The 27,902-nt window shown below is 35.9% G+C and overlaps 3 protein-coding genes across 6 annotated transcripts in view; 2 read left to right on the top strand and 1 right to left on the bottom strand.

The window, feature by feature from the left end:
• Positions 1–418: 418 nt before the first annotated feature.
• meltf (melanotransferrin) lies at positions 419–11,752 on the top strand. Its single transcript, XM_082189524.1, has 16 exons — positions 419–948; positions 1,125–1,279; positions 1,531–1,630; positions 2,260–2,445; positions 2,538–2,688; positions 2,799–2,866; positions 4,257–4,441; positions 4,570–4,732; positions 4,870–5,021; positions 5,230–5,326; positions 5,557–5,751; positions 6,487–6,640; positions 6,739–6,806; positions 7,804–7,991; positions 8,066–8,258; positions 10,717–11,752. Exons 1-16 carry the CDS (start codon positions 900–902, stop codon positions 10,770–10,772), a joined length of 2,160 nt encoding a protein of 719 aa, XP_082045650.1. The 5' UTR covers positions 419–899; the 3' UTR covers positions 10,773–11,752.
• Positions 11,753–13,504: 1,752 nt separating this feature from the next.
• Positions 13,505–19,285, top strand: lrrc40 (leucine rich repeat containing 40). The gene is made up of 15 exons (XM_082189529.1): positions 13,505–13,737; positions 14,066–14,247; positions 14,646–14,719; positions 14,809–14,938; positions 15,706–15,829; positions 15,919–16,061; positions 16,147–16,319; positions 16,881–16,971; positions 17,092–17,137; positions 17,251–17,359; positions 17,438–17,545; positions 17,633–17,743; positions 18,126–18,203; positions 18,314–18,499; positions 18,689–19,285. Exons 1-15 carry the CDS (start codon positions 13,593–13,595, stop codon positions 18,792–18,794), a joined length of 1,806 nt encoding a protein of 601 aa, XP_082045655.1. The 5' UTR covers positions 13,505–13,592; the 3' UTR covers positions 18,795–19,285.
• Positions 19,286–19,699: 414 nt separating this feature from the next.
• The window catches only part of lrrc7 (leucine rich repeat containing 7), a 67,119-nt gene continuing 58,916 nt past the window's right edge, over positions 19,700–27,902 (bottom strand). For 3 of the 4 annotated variants that reach the window (XM_082189505.1, XM_082189507.1, XM_082189506.1), the window contains 4 exons: positions 27,207–27,437; positions 24,072–24,164; positions 23,080–23,154; positions 19,700–21,466 (listed from right to left, as the gene is read on the bottom strand). In XM_082189505.1, the coding sequence (XP_082045631.1) occupies positions 21,359–21,466; positions 23,080–23,154; positions 24,072–24,164; positions 27,207–27,437 (507 nt within the window). In that variant the 3' untranslated portion in view covers positions 19,700–21,358. The remainder of the gene's footprint in view (positions 21,467–23,079; positions 23,155–24,071; positions 24,165–27,206; positions 27,438–27,902) is intronic. The other variant, XM_082189508.1, reaches the window with a different exon arrangement.

Here is a 27,902-nt window from a genome sequence, read left to right as displayed (position 1 = left end):
GCATGTTTCCGTCCTGTTGTAAAGCAGTCACAATTCACTATTACATGTCCCCTTGGCAGAACTTTATGACAGTAACATTTTGATTTATTAAAACGGATGCAAAAGCCGTAAGTAATTCATATGCAGCCAGAATAAAAGTGATTGCGCGTCTCGGATGCATTTTCACTTTTGTTAATTGATGAAGTCTATGTTTTGTTCACAGCCTGCTAGAGAAAGTATTATGTTTGGACAATTTTAGATTAAATTATATATAGGCCTAGGCCTATTCATGGGTTTCATCAGGTCCCTTTCCACAGGTGTATTAATCAAGCACAATGCAGTCTGCATTCATAATCTAGGTGCTGGATTTTATACACCTGTGGAAAGGGACCTGATGAAACCCATGAATAGGCTATATAATTTTATTTTTTAAACCGCCTTTTTGCGGTTTATCAACCAGAAAGTGTCCTTAACGCTTTTTGTCTTCAGTTTGAACAAAATATCTATAGCCTAAGTTTGACGAAAGTTGCTCGTTTGAAATACTAATTTTCTTTTTCAAGGTTAAAAGTTATTTACCTGGGTTTATTATTTTACCTGGGTTTATGACATTGCATTTGATTCAGAGTCTCCTTTCCATTCTCATATGGAAAAGGGTGGAGCTTCCCAGAATGAAAGACCCCTCTGTGCACCTTGGACCTCCGCCCGTCTTGGACGTGTCGTTTTGAGTCCTCGTGTCTAGTCATATTATAGCCTATAAATTTCGAATGTGACTGCACGTAGAGGTATATCGTTTATGATAAGGTACCATTTCCAGTTTAGTTATGTCAAAGGGCTGAGTTTTGGACTTTGCAACAGACTCTCAGATATAAAGCTACAGTAACACAGTACAGTAACAACATCTGCGCACTCTCGAGTCAGAGATGGACACCTGGGCTTTTCTAAGTGTTCTGCTCGCAGTCACGCATTATGGTAAGAAACATTTAAAACTTAAAATGATTTTCCCCATCCCACTCAGGTTAATTATTATAGCTATAGCCTACTTTTGTACGCTGTTATGTTTTTAATGTTAGCAGCGTTCTGAGCTGGAAATTAGAACATTTTGAGGGGGAAATTATGATGATGATATTATACATTACTTCGTGCAGTGTCAGGGCAGAGTACAATAAAGTGGTGCACTATTTCTGAGGCGGAGGAGTCCAAATGTAAAGCCATGTCTCAGGCCTTCACCAGTGCTTCAATTCGACCAGCAATACAGTGCGTCCGTGTCTCATCTAAAGCAGAATGTGCTCAAAAACTCACCGTAAGTCTGTCTATCTATCTGTCTTTGTATGTCTGTCATCTATGCATTAATATTTAGGAGGCTTATAGTATCACATAATTTACAAAGAAAACTTGACAAAGGAGTCAGGACAGTGTCTCTGCTCAGATAGCATGCTATGAAAGTGTGTAGTGTTTTATTTGCAGAACAACACTGAAATCGTCATTTTATTAACAATGTAAAAGCCTGTTGAATAACTAAGTTGCATTTGTGATTAATATTGATTTTGACAGAAAAAAGAAGTTGATGTCTTTTCAGCCAGTGTTTCAGACATATACAACATTGGCAAGCAAGCCAGCTTCAAAATTGCAGCTGGAGAATCTGGAGCAGATGGTATGATCGATGTTCTTCTTTTCAAGATACCAGATTATGCAAGTTGTACCAATGAACTCTGTTGAAATGGAAAGACAGTGATTAAGGACCTTTACAATAAGGTTCCGTTAGTTAACATTAGTTAACTACATCAGTTAACACTAACTAATAATGAACCACTTCGAAAGCATTTATTAATTTTGTTAATGTTAATTTCAACATTTACTAATACATTATTAAAATCAAAAGTTGTATTTGTTAACATTAGTTAGGTGTGAACTAACATTAACAAACAATGATCAGCTGTATTTATATTAACTAACGTTAATTAAATATGAACAAATACAGTACACAAATGTATTGCTTATGGCTAGTTAATGTTAGTTAATGCATTAACTAATGTTAACTATTGAGCCATTATTGTAAAGTGTTACCAGGACATAATTAAATGTTAGCAGCAACATTAGTTTGATTATTAACAGATGATGCCTGTATCTGTATTTGATTTTCTTATTATAATTAAAATATTATAAATGTACATTGTAATAAAAGTACTGATGTTATGGACCAATCCATTGTTTTATCTGGAAGAATTCAACTTTTAGATCAACATAAAATGTAGACTAACATAAATCATAAATGTTTTTCAGGGAAAGGAATAACTTACTACGGTGTTGCTGTGGTTAAAAAGACAAATTCTGCCATCAACATCAACAGTCTGAAGGGGAAGAAGTCTTGTCACACCGGGAAGAACCGCACAGCTGGCTGGAACATCCCTCTAGGGTATTTGATTGACACTGGGATGATGTCTGCCGTGGGCTGTGACATCCCTCAAGGTACTCCTTTACTTTTGGTGCAGCGCATCAAAAATGGTCAGATTGCCTTTTTCAGATGGAAAACTATCTTGTGGATTATCTTGGCTTTTTAGGGGTTGCTGACTTCTTTAAGGCCAGCTGTATCCCGGGGGCTAAAGACGACCCTGCATCCCTGTGTCAGCTCTGTGCGGGAGATGGAACCGGACAATTTAAGTGTGACCCAAGCTCCAATGAGAAATACTATGCATATAACGGAGCATTCAGGTACCATATTCTTTGTCACATCATACTACACTGAAATCTGGTGCAGTATCAGCTTTGATCGTGAGAAATATTCTCAGTATGTCAGTTAACTGATGTTTTGGGCTTCACAGGTGCTTGGCTGAGGATACAGGTGATGTCGCCTTTGTAAAGCACACCACTGTAGGCGAGAATACTGATGGTAAATGTGTAGTCTAGTCTGTGCTTCTCAACCAGGGGGCCTCACCAAACTTCCAAGGGGGCCACAGAATGATAAAAAAAAAATATATATATAAACAGAATTAACATAACAATATTAATAAAACAACATGTAATAAATTAAAGGTAGGGTAGGTAATCATTTTTCTAAAAAATAAACATTCCAAATTTGTTTAAACTGTCTTTATATACCAATACATAATTAAAATGTAAGTACTCTGAAAAAGAAAATTTAAAAATCGAGTGACTGTAGACCTTTTAATCTGCAATAAACACAGCTCATTATTTCCATTCACTCCACCCCCTCCCTTCTGAGCTCCTTCCAAAGCCACGCCCCCAAAACACATGAACGCGCGACGCCAAACGCTCAGGCTGGAACAAGACGCATTTATTACCTGAGACGAGTGGAGAGGAAGGAGCGCAGTACATACAGTGACATCATGTCAGAATCACATGTAATAAAATACCTAACTTTATCACTATGAATATAAACAAATAAGATTTCTTTTAGTACTCACTATCAAGCTAGCATATCGATAATGGTAAAGTTTCATTCGGTAACGAGCTATATTTATAAGGCAAAACTAAAAACAGGTTGCATTGATACACGTTTTTCCATTACCATCAGTTACACTGTGATGAAGATGAATTTCGTGTAAGATTCATAACATATACGGTGTTTTGCATGTAAGAGTTTCCATGATGAAAACATTGTTGACTCTAATGAAGACTAACGTACACTCCGAGTCCGGAGAAAAGTACCGCATCGTCGGCTCGAGGACAGGTCCGGGGTTGAGGGCGAAGCAGAGGAGGTCGTTCAAGAGTGCGGGCAGGGTCCGAGGAAGTAGTTTTTGCCTTGTTTGCCTTCGCTGACTGCATAATATGCAGGTGCTTTGAGCTGAATATTTCCGGGAACGGTGACATGTGATGAGTGCACGCAGGGCAGCGCGCGCAGTGGGGCTCGGGGCGGGCACGAGACATGAAGGCATCTGATTGGTTCTTTACATTCGCACCGAATGGCAGTGATTGGTCAGAGTTTTTACTGTCCTGCAGCTGCTACAGAGGTCTGATTTTTTTCATTCCTTTTTCTAAACACATAATGTATTGACTACTATCAGGATGGAAGGACCATTTCACCCAGTATAAAAAAAAGTGTTTCTGAACAGGATTACCTACCCCACCTTTAACACAATGTAAATTAAATAATAATAGTATACCTAATAATAATAAGGTCCCATTTGTTAACATGAATACAGTATAGTTATAGTTCTGTTATTATAGCAAGTTGGGGCCTTCTAAAATTGTTATGGATAACTGATAGATTGTGATCTGTATATGAAGTTAATAATACATCTTTTAACTTTGTGTGTCAGGTCAGGGGGAATCATGGGCTCAAGGCTTGCACTCTGAAGACTATCAACTCCTGTGTCGGGACGGCACGCGCAGTCCAGTCAGTGATTATGAGAAATGCCATCTGGCTCGAGTGCCATCGAGGGGGATTGTTGTCCACACTGACATCAGCAGTTCGGTGGTTTACAACATGTTGCGTGAGGGACTGGTATGATCCTTTAGTGATATCGAAGGTTTTCATTCGTTATTTTCTAATAGAGTGAATACAAAATGTACATTTTATTTTGTTGTGCAACGTACTGTTTCATTTAAATGTGTTTGTGTTTTTCTCTTCAGCAAAAGTCTGGGTTCCCTATGTTCTCCTCAGCAGACTTCAGTGGGGAAAACTTGTTGTTCAGCGACGCTTCAACCACATTTATCCAAGCTGGAAATGAAAACTATATGGAATGGATGGGCCGATACTATGACATACTGAGAGCTATGGACTGCTCAAAGTCAGGTGTGAATCTCTGCATCTTCAGCAAACAATGACAAATTTTCTATTTTCTTTCTAGCATAAATTGTGCTTAAATCTGTTTCTCTGTTGTGTGTGTGTGTGTGTGTGTGTGTGTGTGTGTGTGTGTGTGTGTTATATAGATGTCCCCTCTCGACTTCGATGGTGTGTCCTGTCTAGTGGAGAGCAGCAAAAATGTGCAGACATGGCTGTGGCTTTCAAAAGCAAAAATTTGATTCCTGATATTCAGTGTGTCTACGGCACATCTGTGGAAGACTGTTTGAAGAAAATACAAGTATGCCAGTCAACAGTCATTTAAATACCAAAACATCTTATCCATACTTGCTTTTTTCTACATTTTTCTTAATAACACCTGCTGCAATAGAGAGCAACGGTCAAGTTCTGAAACGTAAAATCTTTTTAATTTTATCCGTAGAGAAATTGATAAACTCAATGCAGGTGAAAAAGTTGTGCTCTATTTGAATGAGACTCTTTTCCTCCAGAACGAGGAAGCTGATGTCATCACTCTTGATGGAGGCTACATCTACACAGCGGGAAAGAGTTTTGGTTTAAAACCTGCTGTTGGAGAAAGCTACACAGGTTAGTGCCATACACTGTCAGTGTACTTTGACTTAACCAGCTTAATATGCTTCCATATACTTTTTATATCAAATTACCTGAATATAGTACAAGGTAAACATTCAAAATGTGTTCTCTAGGTAACTACTTTGTGTTTGGGAAAGATTTTCAGCAGTGCCTGATGAAACATTTGCTGTTTTATTCATAACTGATGATTCATTTTCACAAGCCACTGTGATTCTCTGTCGTAGGAGACACTGACGGAAGCATTTATTATGCCGTGGCTGTGCTGAGGAAGAGCAACAGAGACATCCAGAGATTCAGTGACCTCAAGAGCAAGCGCTCTTGTCACACAGGTTATGGCAGAACTGCGGGCTGGAACATTCCCATGGGTCTGCTAATAGAAAAAGGCATCATCAGACCGGAGACATGCCAAGTGCCCCAAGGTAGGACATGTAGTGGACTTATACCATGGGGTCCCAAAGTCTGAGACCAAAGTTAAATGTTTTAGTTACACGTTTCACTCAAATTGTTATTTGTAATTTATAAATGAAACATTTTGTGGTAACACTTTGCAATAAGGTCTCCTTAGTTAACGCTAGTTAATGCAATAGCTAAATTTAATTATCATTTAGCAACACATTTTTTTACAGCATTATTAATTGTTGTTAATGTTATTTAATAGAAAAACGATTTTACATTGGTTGTTCATGTACGGGGCTCCTAAAGGGACATAGTGATGGAAAAAAGATGAGATTTTATTGTAAAGTGTTACTCATTTTGTATTACATTAGAAACGAATGCTGAATAGAAGCACTTTCATTGCTGATCTCAGAGATTTGGACCACATTATATATTATGATCATCCATCCATTCTCCAAACAGCTTATTCTCTTTAGGGTCAAGGCTGGATATATCATGATTAAATATTTGCAAACACATTTCTCTAATAAATACAAGTTATGTGAATCAAATAGCCAGTAGTAACATTTCTTTCTCGTTGTAACCTAGTGATCTGTTAAGATTTGTATATAATACATGTAATGTAATAATTCCATTAATTTCAATAATTCCAATTTTATTGTCATTAATAAAGGCGATCACAAATTGTTATATATTGTTGTTTGCTGTATATGAATACCAAAAAAATCAGTGCGATGAGGGTGTGAATCTGCCTTTAGCTGCTGGGGAGTTCTTTAAATCATCTTGTGTACCTGGAGCCAATCAGAACGGTTTCCCCAGTAATCTGTGTGAGCAGTGCATTGGAGACCGCAGTGGTGAGAACAAGTGTGAAAAAGGCAAGGACTTATACGACGGTTACGATGGAGCCTTCAGGTAATCCACTCTACTGCACAATAGATCTGAAAGATTTGGTGCTAATGAATCTGCATGACAAATAAATATTTGAACATGGTCTTTGTTTTTATTTCCAGGTGCCTTGTTGAAAATCATGGGGATGTGGCCTTTGTCAAGCATTCCACTGTATTTCAGAACACAAATGGTAATTCTCAGAAGTTCTCTCTTGCTTTTAGTAAAAAAAAACTTAAACACCTAACTGGAAGGCTAATTTTCTGTGGGCTCTTTAATAATCTTTAATAATAATAATAAAAATAACAGTAATAATAAGAATACATTTTATTTTCTATAGCACCTTTCATTTAACCAAATCGGTAACACTTTACTTAAAGCCCGTATGTATAATACATTATAAAAGTATTTTTAATGCAGTAATTCTGCCATGTAATGCACTTTATAATGCATTGTATGGACTCATGAATAATTGTAACCAGTTATAATACAATATAATAATTATCTATTCATTGAACACACCTTTACAAAGTAAATTGCATTAAAACACATGACAAACAACCAATTTCAGAATCTGCAAATATTATAATGCAATTTAACTTTGTTTACAATTATTTATGAAGATATTATGTATTATAATATACGTTATAAATACCTTTATAATGCGTTATACATAAGTCTTCAAGTAAAGTGTTACCGTGAAATCTACTTCAGAAGTCAGAATATAAAGAACATTTTAGAAAAAAAAGAAAGTATAGCAAAACATAAATTAATAAAAACCAAACTTAGAAAATAGGACCATAGCAGAACCAAGAGCATAGTATTAAAGAAGGAAGTGAAAATATGTTAATAATTAACTGTTATTATGATGAGTAAAGAGACTAAATATGCTAATAATTAGCTAGCTATAATTAGCTATTTAAAAAAAAAACTTCTAAAAAAGTGAATGATTGGAACTGGTCTAATTTTAATAATACGAAGAAGAAGAAGAATAGTTTTTGATTAAGGTCTCTGATTAACAATACTTAAGAGAGAAAATTAAGAAACAAAAAATTATATTATTCACACAAAAAAAACTAAAAACCCATAGGAAATTTCAGAGAGAATTATGTAACAGCAAGCAGAAAATTACTTTGTGTGTGTGTTAAAGTCTCTAGTACTTCTCTCATGTCAGAATTATTATTTTCCAGGAAACAATACTGATCCTTGGGCGGAACAATTGGATTCCCGTGAATTTCAGCTGCTTTGCTCTCAGGAGTCTCGTGCTGAAGTCACTCAGTACACTAAGTGCAACCTGGCCCGTGTCCCTTCCCACGCTGTTATGATAAGACCCGATACCAACCACCACATCATCTTTGGCCTTCTGGACAAAGCCCAGGTAGCTTACGCCAAATGTTATTTTTCAGGGTAATATGAAAATGGAGGTGTGACTTTCTGGTTTGCATCTTTCAGAATTTCTTTGGAGTTAATTCTGCCTCAGGCTTCAAGATGTTTGACTCCAAAGCTTATGAGGGGTCCGACCTGATTTTTAAGGACTCAACTATCACTTTAATTGGTGTGGGAGAGAAGAAGACTTATGAGGAGTGGCTTGGCCAGAGCTACCTGGAAGCTGTGAAAGCCATGGAGTGTTCAGCCACATCAACAGGTACTGCCAATCTGCATAGGCCTATATATTTTTTTCATCTTATCTCTCTCTCTCTCTCTCTCTCTCTCTCTCTCTCTCTCTCTCTCTCTCTCTCTCTCTCTCTCTCTGTATGTACAAAATATCTCATTAAAATACATTATTTAAAATCAATTAAATAAAAAGTGCAGTGCTATTCTGTTTGAGCATTCCTGTAGCTCAAACAGTAGAGCATGGTGCCAACAACACCAAGGTCATGGGTTTGATTCCCAGAAAATGCATGAACTGATAAAATGTATCACTTGAATGAAATTTAACTCGCTTTGGATAAGTGTCTGCCAAATGCATAAATGTAAAAAAAAAAAAAAAGAAGAAAGAAGTGGAAATGATAATATTAGTTTTTTTACTAAAGAATAAATAAAAAAAATATATATATTCATTAAAAACATTAAAGAACATTAAAAGTAAAATAAAAAAATATTTTTGTTTTTAAATGTAATAATATTTTAATACAATACATCCATTAAATAGACTATAAAAATAAATAAAAGAAAAATAAAGATTCTTTATAAAAGAACAGGAAAGAACCCATTAATGGTAAAGTTTTTACATTGAATAATAATAATAATTATTATTCATATACGCACTAATATCAAGAGAAAACTGGCTTGTACATACAAAAACTAAAAGGGGTCATGAATTGCATTTTTTTATGTTTCCTGAGATGCACTTATAATGTTAGTGTGATTTTTACTTCTACATTACTACATTTTCTACCCTGATTTTAGCCCTCTGATTTGAACACTCAGTTGGAAGGGGCATGTCTGCTGTGAGACTTCAATGTTAATGGCCACTGCTGTGATTGGCTAACATCTTTGCATATGAAATAAGTATTACATGTGGAACTCTTTAAATTTTTTACTATTAGAGCTGTCGAGATTAACAAAACGTGAAAAGTGTTGATTATGGCATCATATTTAGATCTATAGCCATACCATACCATACCATCTTCTCCCGCTTATCCGGGGCCGGGTCGCGGGGGCAGCAGTCTAAGCAGAGACGCCCAGACTTCCCTCTCCCTAGACACTTCCTCTAGCTCTTCCGGGGGGACACAGAGGTGTTCCCAGGCCAGCCGGGAGACATAGTCTCTCCAGCATGTCCTAGGTCTTCCCCGGGGTCTCCTCCCAGTGGGACGCGCCCGGAACACCTTCCCGGGAAGGCGTCCAGGAGGCATCCGGAACAGATGCCCGAGCCACCTCAGCTGACCCCTCTCGATGTGGAGGAGCAGCGGCTCTACTCTGAGCTCCTCCCGAGTGACAGAGCTTCTCACCCTGTCTCTAAGGGATCGCCCAGCCACCCTGCGGAGAAAGCTCATTTCGGCCGCCTGTATCCGGGATCTTGTCCTTTCGGTCATGACCCAAAGCTCATGACCATAGGTGAGAGTAGGAACGTAGATTGACCGGTAAATCGAGAGCTTCGCCTTGCGGCTCAGCTCTTTCTTCACCATGACAGACCGGTACATCGACCGCATTACTGCAGAAGCTGCACCGATCCGTCTGTCAATCTCCCGTTCCATCCTTCCCTCACTCGTGAACAAAACCCCAAGATACTTAAACTCCTCCACTTGAGGCAGGAATCTATAGCATTATATTTAAATCGTGGCATGAAATGTTGCAGTGATGAGCATTGTAGCCAATAACAGACATGTCTGTTGAGCGCATGAATGCAGTGATCTCGTCATTAGTACTCGATTTCTGCACTCTAACAAATGCTGTCATCATAACTAACAGTGCAAACACAATGTAAATAAGAGATTCGTTGATTATAACGGGAGTTTTGGCGAGAGTTCAGATAACTCCAGATAACTCCAGATAACCAGTCACTGATAAACTTGCGCTGTGTGATTGACAGCTCCAATGATTGTAAAGGGAGCATTCTTTGACCACTTTCTGTATATATTTCAATCACATTTTAAATAACAGATTATTTTCGTGCTACTAAGAGAAAAAATTTGAATTCACTTTCCTAGCATTAGGATCCTTTGGAAGGTAATGTTATTTTTAGTCCCGTGATTCTGTATCTTTCTTTTCTCCTTCTCATCTCACTAATGCGGCAGTAGGCGGGGCCAAATATGTGATGATGTCGAAGTAATAAGCAGAGGCGGTCTTTCATTGCAATATTACGTCATAATGTGCTCAAATCTGAAACGTGTCGTCTTCAGAGCTTGGTTTCAATAAAAGCTGTTTTTGGACTACACTTTTTTCTGAAACAGGATCTTTTTAATAGTACAATGACCTCTTGCATGTCAAAAGATCAAGGAAAAATCGATTTCTCAATTCATGACCCCTTTAAAATGATTTGCTTACAAATAACATCAAGGCTAACTGTGTTCTATTGCTTAAATATTAAATAATTTATAATACTTTGGATTCTTCTAGTAACTTTTTCCACTGTGTGTTCATTGGTTTCTCTTCCGTTGCAGTGTTGTCCTCATCCTCACTACTGCTGATGTCCCTGGTGTCTCTGCTGGCTTTGTAGCAGGTCTGCCAGCCACAGCAGGGGTTTGGCAACTTCTTCTCTTCTTGACTCTGACCTTCATACCTGTACCAATATATCTATAGCCTATAGGTGATTCAAGTTCAAATCAAGATGTCAAATTTAAAGCTACAATATGCTTAAGCAATAGCAATGCATTTTTATCTGTGATTGTAATGGTACATAGTATGGCTGATAAGATTTCTGAGGGAGATTTTGAGGACCGTCTTAAATTAGGAACCACAAAGAGTTGTCTGAAGTCTTTTTTTTAACTAGAGTTTAAACCAAAGCTGATTTATTATCATGACCATTTGTATTATTCTACTCTGAAATTGCTGAGGGCAATAGCCATATCAGTGCATATGCTTTGCCTGTTACATATTTATTGCACAATGTTTATTGCAGCACTTAAAACCAACATTTATTATGCTATGAACTACTTGATGCCACATGCCATATCAGGGAATATGCTGTGTCTAGTATTTTCCTCTTTGATGATTTTCTTTAACTACTATCATGCCGTTGAATGCAACATGCACTGGAGTTTTACTACTGAATGGATTGAATAGGTTCTTTTCTTCTCATATTCTCCCCAGACTGAAAGCAGAAGAAAATTAGTTTTCAGTGGGCTTTTTCTTGCTTTTGCTGTCTCAAATCAACAGCACATTGTGCAGCTCATTCATATAAAATCCAAAATAATTTTTTAACCAATCTGATAATTAGTCATAATTAGTTGAAATAAGTTGTTGAATTCTGATACACTCAGTAATGCTGTCATATCTGGGGGCGAAATATATATTTCCAGTGCCTGTGCTGTCTGTTCTGTTGCAACATTAAAAACCTTTTGTCTCTGCATTTTGTTAGTATTGTTGCAAAGCTGTTAAATGTTAAATTCCATTTACTAAACAATGTTCTCAAACTGTATATTAAAAATGTGACAATTTGCTTGCCTTTTTTTGTGGTAGTAACTGATTGTAAATTCCCCCCAAAAAATATTCATACAGATCATTTTAGTCAGGTGAACCCCTACACTGAGATAAATAAACATTCATACTATTCATTAAACATTTGTAGAAATTCAAGTCCAAGCAAATGGGGCTAAACAAGAGTCTTGTCTAAAACCCACAATGGATGGACCTCCAGCAGATTTTGAATCATTTATATAATAGATATCCCTTCAGCTTGCTTTTTCACATCAGTGTGTGCTTTAGATGTCTGTTCCATTATAGTATTCACTTTTTTGCTTTGAAATTTGATGTTTCTTTGAGAGATTTATTTTTATATGTTGTTCAGATACCATATCAGTGTATATGTGCTGACACATGAATGTCTTGCATTAATGTTTAGCCTGCTTTTTCTTGGTTGCAATTTCTTAATGAAATGATTGAGATATAACTAATATTTAGTTGCCAGGCCAGTGCGTCTGCTCAAGTATTACAACACACTGTCTCTTATTTTAAATAAACAAGCATCATAAAAATTTGGGTTGTTTTTTATTTTTTATTTTCATTGACCTGTGTTATTTGAAAATTATGTGATGTCCAAGATTTCATTTTAGTCAAGATCTGTTATTATCCAGTTAAGTTTATGAAGAGGTCATATTTAAAAATGACCTTGAAGGAGAGTTTTAGGTTTCACGCTGTAAAACCGTGTAAAGCACGGTGCCAACTAAAAGGGAACGTTCTCAGAAGTTATATGGGACCAGTTGCATAAACATAATTATTATGTTAAGATACAAGATCTTAAACACTTATGACCCACTAGCAGTTAGTCAAGAGGCAGTCAATATTTTTGGTAGCAAATTAGGTCAATCTTTATTTATTTTTTATGTATAACCCCCAATCCCTTCCCATAATGTTTGCATAATGATAAAATGGAATGTGTCCTACGTTTGCATAATAAGAACGTTTTAAACATCGGGGCATTTAAACGTTCAGAGAACATTTAGAAATAACGTTTTCATAACCTAATGGGAACGTTAGCATAATGATTTTTTGTTTTAAGATTTTTGTTTTTGTTTTTGTTAGCTGTTGTAAAAGTGTACACACCTTTTCAACCCTCTCAAACGATTTTGAGATGCTAAAGTCAAGTGCCTGTGTTATAATTATTGTATGCAAGTAATGTAACATTCATTTGTACACATAAAGCTTGAACTAGATTCGAACAGCCTATTACCTTAAATAGATTTGTGCAATTGCAAAAAACACGGACTTGTAGACTTAAATATAAAAAAAATTAAGAAATGGATACATTTTATATCTAAATTACTGTATAGCTATATCCATCCATCTCTTTATTGTAGATGGGTGGTTTTATCTCAATGGCTGCATAACAGCTGTTGTCTTTGTAGTTCACTAATAAAGTAGCACCATCTGCTGATCATATTACCATATTGGATACCACTGTACATCTATAAAGCTTTATAACACAGCATGAGCAACGGAGGAACATTTGTAACATTTAAGAAAATATATGTTAAAACTGCTACTGGCTATTTGGAGCTTAAGGTGTAATTAATGTTTCCTGTATCTCTATGGGTCACCGAAACATAAAAGGTTTCTATTAAATTAAAAATATTTATACCGTTAGAAAATGTTTGAATATCTCTTAAATACATTTATTATATTTAAATTTCTAATAATACAATTTTTATTATTTTTATTTTGTAGGCTATGCCATGGAAAACTACTTTCGTTCCTTGCGACTTTTATTTTAAAAATTGGAGGCCATGTTTAGGTATGTGACAGTTTAACTTACTTCACAACACTACACAACCTCATTCACGTTTACTACAGGTGTTAAACGCATAACGACGTCGCATTCATGTCTCGTTTCAAAAGAGGAGCACATGTGGACTCTAGAGCAGGATTCAGACAGGAGAAAGAAGACTGTCCTGTCCCATCTGGATTACTAAAAGCTGCTAGAAAGAGCGGGCAACTCAATCTATCCGGGCGCGGTCTAACCGAAGGTAACGTTAATTACTGCTAACGTTACCGTTACTGGAAAAGGACTATTCAATTTCAGTTAACTAACCTCACATAAAATACCAAAGCAGCCATAATTTGTGGCGCTGACATACTGTATTGCAGATATGACATTTGTCATTAATGTCATGGAAAAAGTAATGAAGATGTCAAAGATTTTGTTCAAGTTTCTGTTCAAAAAAAGTTTGACATAAGACATAACGTTAACGTTACAGTAAAAACAACAGCTGTAGCAACAATGGTAGATTGGGTGAAACTATGATTAAAATGGTGTATTTTTGTAAGATTCTACATCATGTTATTTGGGTTCAGTTCCTCAGAGTGTGTGGAGGTTGAATATAGACACGCCTCAGGAATCTCAGCAGAACTTGTCATTTGGAGCTGCAGATCGATGGTGGGAACAGGCAGAGTTGACCAAACTTCTGCTGTCCTCCAACAAACTCCAGAGCCTCTCTGAAGACGTCAATCTCCTCCCTGCCCTGCTTGTCTTGGATGTAGGTTTCAGCATATTTCATTTTGTTTGAGAAATTAATGTTATTTAAAATAATAATAATAATAAACAATGCACGACAACACTTTTTATTCTATTTATTTTGTTTTATAAATACATATAAAGGACATAGATGACTACTCTATTATGGTTAAATCAATGTAACTAGTCCATTAAAGTTTAAACCACACGTTTTTATATTATATTATATTATTTTACATTGGGTCCACAAGTCTGAGACCATTAGTAAAAAAATATTTCTTTTTAATTTTTCAATTACAAATTATCAGCATAGCTTTTGAGCGAGTCAAATAGAAATATTTCACATCTTAGTATTTTCATTTTCCATGGAGTTTGAGGGTGTAAATTGTAATTAATTGTAAACGATGTGCCTTTTCCCAGGTCCATGACAATCAACTAAGCTCACTACCAGATTCTATTGGAGATTTAGAACAACTACAGAAGCTCGTATTGAGGTACTGATGGAGGCAACACTCTGTATAAAGCAATATATAAACCTATTAAAGTGTAGACCTTGTGCCATAATACCTGGTCCTCTCTGCAGTCACAATAAACTGACGGAATTACCTTTGGGTCTTTGGAGGCTTACAAACCTGCGATGTCTCCATCTGCAAAAGAATCTGATCAAAAATATTCCTCTGGATTTGGGGAACCTGGTTAATTTAGATGACCTAGTAAGTGACTGACCTCTTGTCTTGACCAGCAACAAACTACAGTATATGGCCATATAACTTTCTAACTGCATCATAAAAGCCTAGTTCCTCAAATAACATTAATATCTCTGTTTATATCAATGTACACTACCAGATTTGGTGTTGGGAAGATTTTTAAAATGTTTTTGAAGTATGTAAAAAAGTATCTTATACTCACCAAGGATAATGCTCTCTTATATATATATATATATATTACAATTTAAAATAACTCTTTATTTAAATATATTTTAAAATGTAATTTATTCCTGTGATGGCAAAGCTGAATTTTCAGCATCATTACTCCAGTCTTCAGTGTCACATGATCCTTCATAAATTCGAATCAGTTCTAATACACTGATTTCATGCACAAGAAACATTTCATATTAACATAAACAGTTGTGCTGCTAAACATTTTTGTGTAAACTGTGATGAATATTTTGCATAAATTCTTTAATAAATAAAAAGAACAGCATTTATTTGAAATATAAATATTTTGTAACATTATATATTGTATTTACTATCACTTTTGATTTAATGTGTCCTGAATAAAAGTATTAATTTCTTTCTTTATTTCTTTCTTAAAAAAAAAAAAATCTTGACCACCCTAAACTTTTAAACGGTAGTGTACATCAGAAATAATCCACTGCAGTATGATCATTTGTTATACCTTATAAATCAAAGATGTTGCTATGAATGATATACTTCAGTATTCCAAATATTTAGTTCTTTCCTGCTCTTCCCTCTAAAAGGATCTCTCCAATAATCATCTAATGGATATTCCAGAAAGCCTGGCAAACCTGAAAAGTCTTGTGAAATTGAATTTGTCCTGCAACAAGCTCCAGAGTCTCCCTCCTGCCATCAGTGAAATGAAAAGTATGTTTTGACAGCAGGCAGCAGGTTAGATGTGAATCACGTTTACTGGTTAACCCGTGAACTCATCCTTCTTTTATTAACCCTCACAGACCTGAGATTGCTGGACTGTACGCAGAATCAAATAGAGAGCATTCCTCCCGTCCTGGCTCAGATGGAGTCCCTCGAGCAGCTTTACTTAAGACACAACAAGTTACGATATCTTCCCGAACTGCCCTGCTGTAAAACACTCAAGGTAAACCAAAACCACTGATATGGTAGAATAAGTTATGATTGTCTTAAAAGAGAAAGACTAACACAAGGCTGTTTTATGTTTAAAGGACCTCTTTTGTGGGAACAACCAGATTGAGGTGTTGGAGGCAGAACATTTGAAGCACTTGAGCTCTTTGAGTTTCTTGGAGCTCAGAGATAACAAGGTGAAGAGCCTTCCTGAAGAAATAACACTACTGCAAGGCCTGGAGCGCCTGGATCTGACTAACAATGACATCAGCAGGTGCTGGACATAATTATGTTATTGCATGTATACTGTAAAATATAAAATATAGTATTGTGTTTTTGTATCACATTCCACTGGGAAACAAAATGATGGACTATTATCCCTTTTTATTACTAATTAAGCAATACAGATCTGCAAATCATTTGGATAATATTTAAGCATTTTTGTACCGTAAGACAGCGTAAAAATTCTTCTTTGTATATTAAACTGATGAAAATTCTGTCATTATTTACTTGTTCATATCGTTCCAAACATGTATGACTTTCTCTATTCTGATCCTTGACATGACTGTTCAATGACAAAAACCCGATAGTTATCTTATGAATTACAGGGATAGTGAATATTAAATGAATAAATTCAAATTCAGTCATCTTTTACTCACCCTCATGTCATTCTCTATCTATCTTCTGTGGAACATAAAAGAAGATGTTTTGAGAAATGTCTTTTTTTCCCTTCTCCATACAACGGAAGTCGATGGTCAACAGTTTTCAGAATGTCTTCTGTTGTGTTGTGCAGAAGAAACTAAGTCATTCACAGTCTCTCTCTCCTGTGAAACAGTCTGCCATGTGGACTTGGCGCATTACCTAAGCTGAAGTTTTTGGCTTTGGAGGGCAATCCACTGAGGGCAATCCGCAGAGACCTTCTGACTGTGAGTGTTCAACATATCCCATCAGTAAACAGCTTGTCTGTCCTCCTTTGTTCTTATTAATCTCAGATACAACACCAGAAAAGTCATCAGTGAAATGCAGTTACAGTATCTTCTTTGCAGAAAGGAACTGGTGAACTCCTAAAATATCTCAGAAGTCGAATACAAGGTATGTCTAACACCAAGTAAATATTTGTGTAATATCATTTTTAAATGATCATTGATTTATACATAAGGTTCTTTGTAACATCATTGTGGGTTTTTGACATGTTTGAAATGTAGAACAACCTGATGGGGGCATGAAAGGAGAGCCAAAAACAGCAATGACTCTTCCAAGCCAAGCTAAAATCAATGTACATGCCATCAAAACTCTGAAAACGCTAGACTACAGGTAACAAAACTTCTTCATAAGCAACTTTGAGAGCGGGAATTTGTGCATTTAACAGTGAAGATTTGCCATTTTCCTTAGCGAGAAACATGAGGGATCCATTCCCGATGAAGTATTTGACGCCATTGATGATAGTCCTGTGTCCAACGTAAACTTCAGCAAAAATCAGCTGACGGCAGTTCCACCGAGGTACAGTAACAGCAATGGCCTTTCCATTTCAGAGATTTACTGAACACTTACAGAGCTTAGTTAAAAGAATTCTCTCATTTCCTGTAGAATTATGGAGTTAAAGGACACCCTGGCAGACATTAATCTTGGGTTTAACAAGCTAACAACCATTCCAGAGGACTTTTCCAAACTGAAACAGCTGCTACATATAGATCTCAGGTAATCCTTAAACTAGTTTTATGCCTTCTAAGGCTCCAATTTCAAGATTTAATTCTCCTAGTTCAGTGGTTCTCAAATGTGCTTGTCACACCAGCAACATTTGACTACTTTCGATAGTGTTGTATTTTTAAGATGGCACAAAGGACAAAATAACTATACTTGTCTTGTGGCTGGTAAATTCTAGATTCTGAGTTTTAAAGGACAAATCTCTTGAGTTCAGATATTTTGTGTTCTGATAAATGTTGCTTATACAAAATATACATACTTAACGAACATTACTCTGAATAAAATACTGAATACTCTCTGATGTCACTTAAAATTGACATCTTACCATGTGCACTGAACTAATGATTGTTTTTTGTATATATATATATTTTTTCAGAAACAATCTATTGATCTCACTGCCAATGGAGTTGGAAGGCTTAACCAAGCTGCGGAGTATTATTTTGTCTTTTAATAGGTAAGTTCTACCATTACCACGCTTACAAAGTACTAGTAACTGAATATATATATGATATCACTGTTTCTGTGTTTGTTGTGGTCTGAATCGTTATTTACATTTATCTTTAGGTTTAAGTCATTCCCAGATGTGCTGTACCGCATCTCATCCCTTGAGACTATTTTAATCAGTAGCAATCAAGTTGGAGGCATTGATCCTGTCCAAATGAAGACCCTAAATAGTCTGTCTACTCTGGATCTGTCCAACAATGATATCATGCAAGTGCCACCAGAACTTGGCAACTGTACCAGTCTGAGGTGAGGTTGATGTTTCCTTCTGATTCTAGCAAACTGAGGACTTTAGTCTGGGTAGAATCCATATTTTACATGAATGAATGCGAGGTAGAGATAACAAATGTACAGTCTTTCCAATTGGACAAAAACAGATCTTTACAGACTTGAGACTGTTCGTTTAACATGATCATGTGATTTATCTTATGTCTTTAGGGCTCTAATGCTTGATGGGAATCCTTTCCGTAATCCAAGAGCTGCCATCCTCAGTAAAGGAACAGATGCTGTCCTTGAGTATCTCCGAGGTCGTATTCCAACATAATTTTCACGTTTAATATAAATTCAACCATCGGTGATAAGTGATCAACTCTTGTGCCATAACACTTTTATTTGCACTTCATGGCCGTATAAAACATACAAGAAAAAAAAAAAGGAAAAAAATCATCTCCTGCCACTTGTTTTAATTCATCTTACCTGCCACTCTACCCTTAAAAATGACATTGTAAAATCATTACAGAATTTTGTAATTACATATTTTATAAATAAACACATCGGCATACTTTGTAATGAAATTAAGACAAAAGGAAATCAAATTAATACAACTTTTTTCATGTGTGTGCAAGCTTTAAACTTTATAATTGCTTTTCAGTGTGAATGTTTTTATTTTCCATTATGAAAGCACTAGTAATAAATTATGAATATTAAGAGTTTTGGTTATTGTGTGTTATCATCTGTAAAGGACCACAGAATGACCAGTTGTAACAATAGTGACATTTTTATTATTTGTACAATAAAGATACATTATTCAAAACACCTCTTAGATACTGAAAAAATTCGGTACTCCAAAGCCGAAAATGGCTCCAATATTTGCTGAACAGCATTGGACTTTCTTCTCCTTTTTATACAGGTTTGTTATTTTAATTTTTTGTAACTAAAATGTATTTTAAATATGTACATATATCATCTGCAAAATGCATTCTAGACACAGAATATATGTCATCAATTACATATTTGCTGTAATACAGAAAAAAAAATCAGGAGTAAACTTGCATGTGCAAATAAATGATATGATAAATTGTCACTAATTCTTTTGAACTAAATTGAATAATTTATTCTAGATATAATTACTTTTTGCACAAAAATGAAACGGCATTCAAGTTCAGTAAGTCTTAATACTGCAGAAAGCTTTAAGTACATTCACAATCTATTGGAATAAATTATTTAAATGTCTCCATTCATAGTTATTTACATCAATACTGCAAATAGACTGAATAGTACCATATATTACCTTTTATATTCAATAGGTCTTTAAACACATACAAAAATGACCATTTGTATATTCATATACATATATGTTTATGACACAAATTCACAATTACTTTAGAAAGAATTGTACATATTTGTTTCTAGTCTTTCCTTCCCTCACAATCTAACTCTCTGTCCATATTCTGTGTTCTTTATAAAATTTAACAATTTGAGCATAGCTAATATCAATATATTAGAAACCATTATCTGAAAACGTTTAGTAAAAATAATCATTATCAAATGTTCTTTCACAATAGTATTTGAACAATTAATTGCATCATCCATCATAATCTTTAATACTCAATCTTTCTCTGAAGCTAAATGCAGTGGGTGTTGAGTTTGGTGTCTTTCAGAAGTCTCGAAACTCGAAATGCTACATTTTTAGCAACATTTGAGACATGCCTTGGATTTCTTTTCTGGGAGGATATTATGGCACTGTTTGTCACAATGATGACTGATTTAAAAGGGGGAAAAAATGCCAAAAGAGATGCAAAACAATGGATATGTAAAAACAGTTTGTCCAAAACACATAGACCCCTAATAAGCATCCTAATAAAACAAGTTTAAGAGTGAAAGCATGCTCTAATCAGTAAAGCCTTACATGTGTACACCGTTTCTAGTCCGTTTTATTATGACAGGAATTCCCTTTGTTGTCCCATTAAAAAAAATTATTAAAAAACTTAAAGCAGCTTAACAACATCAAAGCAACTGGAATTAAGCTTTTTTGCGTTCTTTTTCCATTTAAGCTGTAGTATGTGATATGAAAGTACATTGTTATATAGAAAACTGTTGCCGATAAACTGCCACATGTGCATGAATTTTCCTGGCAGCAAACAAATTCAAAAAACATGGAAATGTGCATTCGTATTACCTAGCGAATGAATAAGACCCACCCGGATGTGAGCTAGGAAAAATCCATGTATGCCAATAGAGGGTGCTGCAGGAAAACCTCAAAACCGGAGGAAATATTGCTTAGGGAATCTTTTCTGTCATTTGATTTGTGCAAATACAGAAATGTAAAAGGGGACTTTTTTTCGGTTTCCCCTAAATTGTCATTTCGTGAGAAGGATATCTCTTCTAGATTGTTACAAAAACTCGCCAGTGTGTTAGAAAATCATCAATGTGTCTTTCATTCACATTCTACGCTCTAATCACATTTGAGTTGTAAATGTATATATATTTACACAAGGCATTTACAAAGTTGAGGCAGTGTTATGGTGGGTAAATGTCCTTAAAAGCAGATGTGCTTTCATGCTCCAAGATTAAACTGAAAAGCTGCTAGGAAAAATAGGTACAAAATAATACGCCATATAAATAAGCAGGAAAAAAGTGCACCCACTTACAGCCACAGGCTGAGATAAAGAAGAATATCAACAACATCAACGAAAAGATTTCAACAAATGTATGTTGGTGTAGAATGTGTAAGCCATATGTAACGTTATTCGATATGTCCTCTAGTGTACATTTGGCACTGGAATTTGCCATTGGTCCAGCAATTGGCAAAATTGTTCCTAGATAAAAAGACAATGTACAAGTTCCTGTGTTCCATCTGGTTGAGAAGTCTTTAAGCTATAAAAATATTTATATTGTGCTCTCCCTTAAGATTACCAAGTCCACAGTTTTCGGGAAATTCTTCAGAAGAGACACTGCAGTTTCATGCTCCATGTGTAAGAAACTATGTCCGTTGGCCTGCAATGCAAGAATGAAGCACATGGTAAACAAAATGAACTGGGAGAGGAAGGGAGGAAAGGAGGGAGGGGGGCAGGAACAGGCACGGCAGCACAGGAGGGCTGGGAACAGGCCTAGCTCAAAGAGGATAAAGAGATATACACTGTGAGGGAGAGAAAAGATAGATGCATAAAGGAGATCATGCTGTAAAAGGAGAGAAGGTGGAAAGTAGCTGGTCTTTAGACTCTGCATCTGTGGAAAGAGAAGACGACTGACAGCAACACACAGAGACAGCCCAATAACTTCCCATAGAGTTATTTAGGCACACAGAGCCTGGATCGCCCCTTTGCCCCGTTACAGGTAAAGGCAGCGATGCCAGACATTTTGCTTTTATGCTAAACATACAGACAGATACTGTCTGAATAGCAATTTAGACATGTGCATGTCTTTGTACTGTTACTGTAATCATCCTGTTACTGTCCAGAAATAAATATAAAATTTATATATAAATATATACACTACTATTCTAAACTTTGCAACTGATTTTTTTAAATACTTAAAAAAATATTAATACCTTTTATTATTTAAACGATCAAACGTGACAATAAAGGCTTTTCAATTATTTAAAATAAATTGTTCAACTTTCTTTTCATTAAAGAACAAATGATTTCCACAAAAAAAAATAATAAATGTTTTCAACTGATAATAAGATGAAATTTTTCTTATGCACCAAATGGCTGCTTAAAATTCAGCTTTGCCACTAAAGGAATAAATGACATTTAAAAATATATTAAACTAGAAAGCAGTTATGTTAAATTGTAATATTTTTTCTTTCTTTCTTTTTTTAATCAAACCATCCAAACTTTTGAACAGATATATATAATTTTTATTTAAAGTGCCCCATTACGATTTTTCGAATATTACCTTTCATGCAATATGTAATATAGCTATTTGTGAATGTAAAAGGTCTGTACATTTTTTTTAAGATCAAAGTGCACAAAAGTCATTACAGTCGACCAATCACAACAGACTGGGCCATCTGACCAATCAGTGCAGATTGAGAGAGACAATCTTCAAATGAACCGTTTTCAGACTCTTTGAAAAATGCGGTGATGTGCAATGTATATTATGAGAAAATTGATGCATGTAAATCTTTTGTAGGAGACCTCCAAAACAAAATGAAGAACCTCTAAACTAGCATAATAGTGGCACTTTAATTAGTTCTTTTATTGGGAGGTAAAGGGATACATTTCACTCCATTTTTCACTACAAAGACCAGATTCAATCTGCATCAAAGATAAACGTAAATGTCAGGTTGAGGTAGTTGGTTGTATTGATTAGTAATATTTTGTAATATCTGATACATAAAATTCTTAATTCAATTTAAAATATATCATTATTTCATGCCATTAAATTGACTTATAAGACATGTGGCAGCTTGAAATGTTATAACAGTCTGTCATGTCAAAGTTGGACAAACATAACAACAGAAGTCCATGCTCACTTGTTTGAGACACACACACACACACATACACACTGGACATTTAATGCCACATGCAAAGCCCTCCACTTGCAGTGTGGCGGAGGATGCATTGTCGCAGCTCGTGGGACAATGTGATGGAGAACAGTGTTACCTTCAGAATTTTGTCCCCTGGTCGTAGAACGTTGGTGGCAGGTCCATCAGGCTGTACCCTAGTAACAAAGATACCCTATAAGTCAAAAGTGATATGAGGTTAGGAACCACATGGTGACTATGGTTTAGAATCTTTGCCGTTTAATCTGGATTTAGATTTTCTTTGGTTTCTCTCTTTCTCGCTCTTTTTACTCAACTCAAAAATAATTATAATTACATGTATCTATAAAATTACCCTTTACAATTAATAAGTAAATGCAAATGTTTAACTAAAAAGTAAAGGTAAAACATACGATTAATAAAAAATTCTTAGGTTTTTTTAAGAGTAAAGTCAGAGGATCCATTAGTGACGGTGTTTTTGTGCTGAAATCAAGGCAGAGATTATAAAGCATACATATTTAAATTACATGTGGGACCCATCAGTATGCACCATGTGCACACATATGAAGTCTTATTGACATCACATATTTAGAGTCCACCAAACTACATCATTTCATCAGGGCTCACAGGGATTCGGTTTATTAAGATCCCCAAAGCGACAATATACAACACAAGCAATCTTTATGCTAAGTTGAAAACCTTATGGGGGGGAAAAGAACGACACTTTTTCATGCAAATTGACAATTTCAATCTAATCAAAGCTACTACCACGTGAAACAGATGTGCAATATCTTTTTTTGTACATACTTAACGAATATCGGCAACATTTGAGTCACAAAACACTTTTGTTTGAACTATCACCAAATGTTGCCAAGACATGAAAAGGTTAAAAGGTAATGCAGTCAGCTGGTGTGCAAGGTTGTGCATTGCAGTAGCGCATGTTTCCATGGAAACTCTACAGAGAGACACACTTTACTGACTGAAGAGAGATAGCTTTGATTTTGTTCTATATAAAGCATCCTTTTAATGCAATTTATGAGAACGAAATGCAGAAATTAGCATACTATATTCATTATGCTCTGTCCTTTAAAACAGAGAGTGAAATGGTCTTACCATGTCCGAGGGCTTGAAGGGGTTCCCCTGTCCACTGATTCCCCCTGAGATGCTGAAACCAAGGCCAGGGTTCTTCTCGATTCTCACACACAGCTGTCAACAACATAAATCAAAGGTTAAGTCTACATTAATCCACATACATTTGAAAACACATCTTTTTCTCTACATTTTGGCCTTTCGTCCACACTGAGACAGCGCTTTTGTCCTTTGAAAACTCAGCTTTTTGAAGATGCTCTTCCAAGTGAATACATTTGAAAATGCTGTTTTCGCATTTTCGACTGTGAAAACTGAAGTGTTCGAAAACGATGATGCATGTTTAGTTATGTGACGCATGTTGTACCCATAGATATCTGCCTGCTATTCATTTTAGAAAGAGGAAATGAACATAACGTCGTAATTCGGAGGGGCAGGAGTCATGATCACGTAATATGATTGACAGGTCTAGAGCAGATGAGCTCTCTGATTCAGACACGCACAGAAGAAAACAGCGCTCTGTATGCCGTTTCAAGCTCTTCCGATCGCATAATTCAGTGGAAAATGAATAGAAATGATAATCCGTATAAAGAACATGTAAGAATAAATCTGTTCTCAGAAAAACAATGATAACAAGAACTCAAAATCCATTTTCTTCTCGTTTCCAGAATAGTTTTCTTTGGTGTTTACACAGGTTTTCAAAACAGCGCCACCACTCTCACACTTTTGTGCAACAGCAGCGGCTCGGGTAAGCTGGAATCTAATTGGACGGCTCGTTTCATCATGGGGTGACGGGGAAAAAAATTTAAGTTTACAGATCAGGGCGGGGCTGCACTTACTCTGATTGGCTCATTCGTTCATGATAGGCATTCATGATAGAAAATGTGTTCGTAGTTGGTGTAGGTCAGAGTAGTGCATGGATTGATGAGCAAATGTCATTATAAAAGATTTTCTAGATCAGTCGAATTCACAAATTAATGTTATTTATTGTGAACCAGTTTAAAAGAATGGGTTCAAAAGATTCGGTAACGAAACTGGTCGTGGAGATCTCGATTTAATACTTCATAAAGAGAATCACAATATTTGACTGCGGGGCTGTGAGATTTTTGGATACAATTTGAGCAAAAAATTTGTCGAAATGTGATGTTTTCAAATCTCATTTTGATCGCACCTGAAAAGGTAACATAATTAAAACATCGCTTATTCAAGGACGTAAAATGCGTGAGCACAGTTCACAATTTTACTTAATGCTTTTAGGCTGAATTTACAAAACTGTTTGCTGAAATAACCACAACATTAACCGCACTGAAATAAAAACGCACTGTTTATCTGTAAGTCAGATGCTCGTGAAAGTTGCGTTCATTAGCCTACTACACTGTAAAAAAAAATTACATCCCCAAGTCAAGAATTTCAAGTGACCGATAACATCTACATTTTTCAATTAGTCTGACGTATTATTTCTCATTGAGCCAATGTTAACAGACTATTGCAACAAGAATTTCACTTGGGCCAATTGAAAAATTTAGATGTTATCGGTCACTTGAAATTTTTGATTTGGGAGGGTTAGAAATTTTTTACAGTGTATAGCAACAGACTCCAGACGCGTTATTTCTGAATCATGGCATGAACAGATAAAAAGTTCTCGATTTCGTCACTTTAAAATAATGAGGAACAGATTGTTTTTCTGAAATAAAGTGTAGCACAAATCTGATATTATGCTTTGCAATGTAGTGAAGAAAATGAAAGCACATCATACACGCACATAAATAGTAGATAACACGGCAGACACATTAGCCTATTGCAGTGTCATTTAGTTATCATACAACTGCATGACCAATAACACTTCTGTAACTATAAGTATGTCTTGTCATGTTACTGATACTGCTAACGATACTGATACATCCTTTTTCATTTCCTTTCTATGGTGATATGACATAATCAAAATGATAAATAAATCATTTAGCCTCATTTATAATTCATCTACCTGAAGACCTGGCCCTCATGCTGTGAATAATCAACCAATTAATCATTTTGAAATATTGTGGGGTCATCCGTGCGTTAGCCTAAAAACCAGCTTAATTTACCAAAACAATAATATCAGGGACATTACATGAAAAAAATTGAATCAGTTACATGCTAATGTTTTTTTTCTCCCTTCTGTGCATTATAATAAAGGCTTTGTGAAACTGCACAGCTTTTCCAGTTTTTTTAATGACATACTCCTTCCTACACCAACTTCTATCAAGTATGCCTATGAAAGACAATGGAGCCAATCAGAGTAGGTAAGGGAGCCGATCTGCAGGCTGCAGCCAGGTCCTTCTCAAAAAATCCACACACTGGTCAAAAACAAATCTCGTTTTGTTGCGCTGTGTTTGATTGCGCCTGGTGTGAATAGCTCTATAGGGATCTATTGACCGATTCAAGAGCGTCATCGCAACATACATTTGCTTTACTTAATCATGCTCGGTGTGAAAGACCCTTTGGTCATAGGAAGGAGATGATTTGAATCATGAAAACACTGTATTAATATTCCATGATTGTGAGATGAATTGCAATTGGGCGTTTCTCTCTTTGCATTTCTTTTAGGGGTGTAACAATATATCGTGTCACAATCTATCGCAATACAAAAATGCAACAATATGTATCGTGGATAGTGACAATGTGTATAGTTCAACCAAAATGAGTTTTAGTGTATGTACTATATTATACTACTATATATAATGTTGAATAAAATGTATAATAATGCAATGGGGGAATATTTGTGGGTCCTGATCATGTCAAATGTCTTATGTTACCTGTAAAAAGTGGCCTGTATTATTTTAAATATATTTAGTCAATGACAGAGTGCAAGCATATTCATCTAAAATAATTATGTATTTTCAGCTTCAGAATCATGAATATTTTTATTCTGGTGTAACCATTGTCCTGTGTATTGGGTTACCAGCACTAAGTCCAAGCCTATTCATTTACATCCACAATGTAAAACCAAACTTTGCATTTTAATCATTAGTACATTTTTTGTTAACGTTTTACCATATGTCTTGGAGTATCACAATAATATCGTATCGTGAGTTCAGTATCGTGATATGTATCGAATCGTGACTTGAGGGTATCGTTACACCCCCAATTCCTTTGAATTATATTCTGTGCGATTAACGGTACCTGCTCTGGAAAGCCATCCATACTCTTCTGGCCTTTAGTCTGGATGAAGCAGCGGGCACTCTGAGGCCGGGGGCTGGTGGTGGTGATGGGCATGGGCAGAGGTGGCTGGTACTGCTGGATGGACACCTTGTTGATGGCCCCCTCATACTGCTGGTCACGGGCCGTCCGGTGGGATGGGGTGGCTGAGGTTATCATCATAGCTTGTTGTTGATGGGGATTGTGAACACCAGGCTGTGGGCAAACATCAAGCAAATGTTTAATGAATTCATGCAGCTGGCAAGTGCTTTTATATCATTACAGGAACAAAGACGTAGTAGCTACCTTATGACATTTTGATTTCATTATTTGAATTAATATCATTTTCATTACGTTAGACTTTTCTTCACAACACTAAATGTGTCAGAAGAAGCAAAATGTTCCACAATATTGAGCGACAACGTAAAGACATTCACCAGTAGACTGAGGTTGCTAAGGAGACCGAGCAGGAATACGCGTTGTGAAATGAATCACAACAGCGGGTAGTAATTAACCCTGGCATTTGAAAAAATGAGCATGGCAATCACGATACAACAGAGATGTCTATCTCACAGAGAACAGGTTAAGCCAGAGGAAACTTAAAGAGTAGAACATGACAGGGTTTAATACTCAGAGACATGTGGGTGTCTCTCTAAAAACGTATTGTGGAAATAATCAAAC

Source organism: Leuciscus leuciscus (genome assembly GCF_965113295.1).
Source record: "Leuciscus leuciscus genome assembly, chromosome: 14".
In the NCBI taxonomy this organism is placed as follows: Eukaryota; Metazoa; Chordata; class Actinopteri; order Cypriniformes; family Leuciscidae; genus Leuciscus; species Leuciscus leuciscus.
This window is presented reverse-complemented; position numbering and strand designations above follow the sequence as displayed.

Excerpts from the sequence above, each read along its gene's own strand:
- meltf (XM_082189524.1), top strand. The coding sequence starts at position 900 with ATGGACACCTGGGCTTTTCTAAGTGTTCTGCTCGCAGTCACGCATTAT. Across the intron at positions 2,446-2,537 it reads GGGCTGTGACATCCCTCAAG|GGGTTGCTGACTTCTTTAAG; the intron begins GTACTCCTTTAC and ends TTGGCTTTTTAG. Across the intron at positions 7,992-8,065 it reads GCCTTCTGGACAAAGCCCAG|AATTTCTTTGGAGTTAATTC; the intron begins GTAGCTTACGCC and ends TGCATCTTTCAG.
- lrrc40 (XM_082189529.1), top strand. The coding sequence starts at position 13,593 with ATGTCTCGTTTCAAAAGAGGAGCACATGTGGACTCTAGAGCAGGATTC. Across the intron at positions 16,320-16,880 it reads ACTAACAATGACATCAGCAG|TCTGCCATGTGGACTTGGCG; the intron begins GTGCTGGACATA and ends CCTGTGAAACAG. Across the intron at positions 16,972-17,091 it reads TCCGCAGAGACCTTCTGACT|AAAGGAACTGGTGAACTCCT; the intron begins GTGAGTGTTCAA and ends TCTTCTTTGCAG.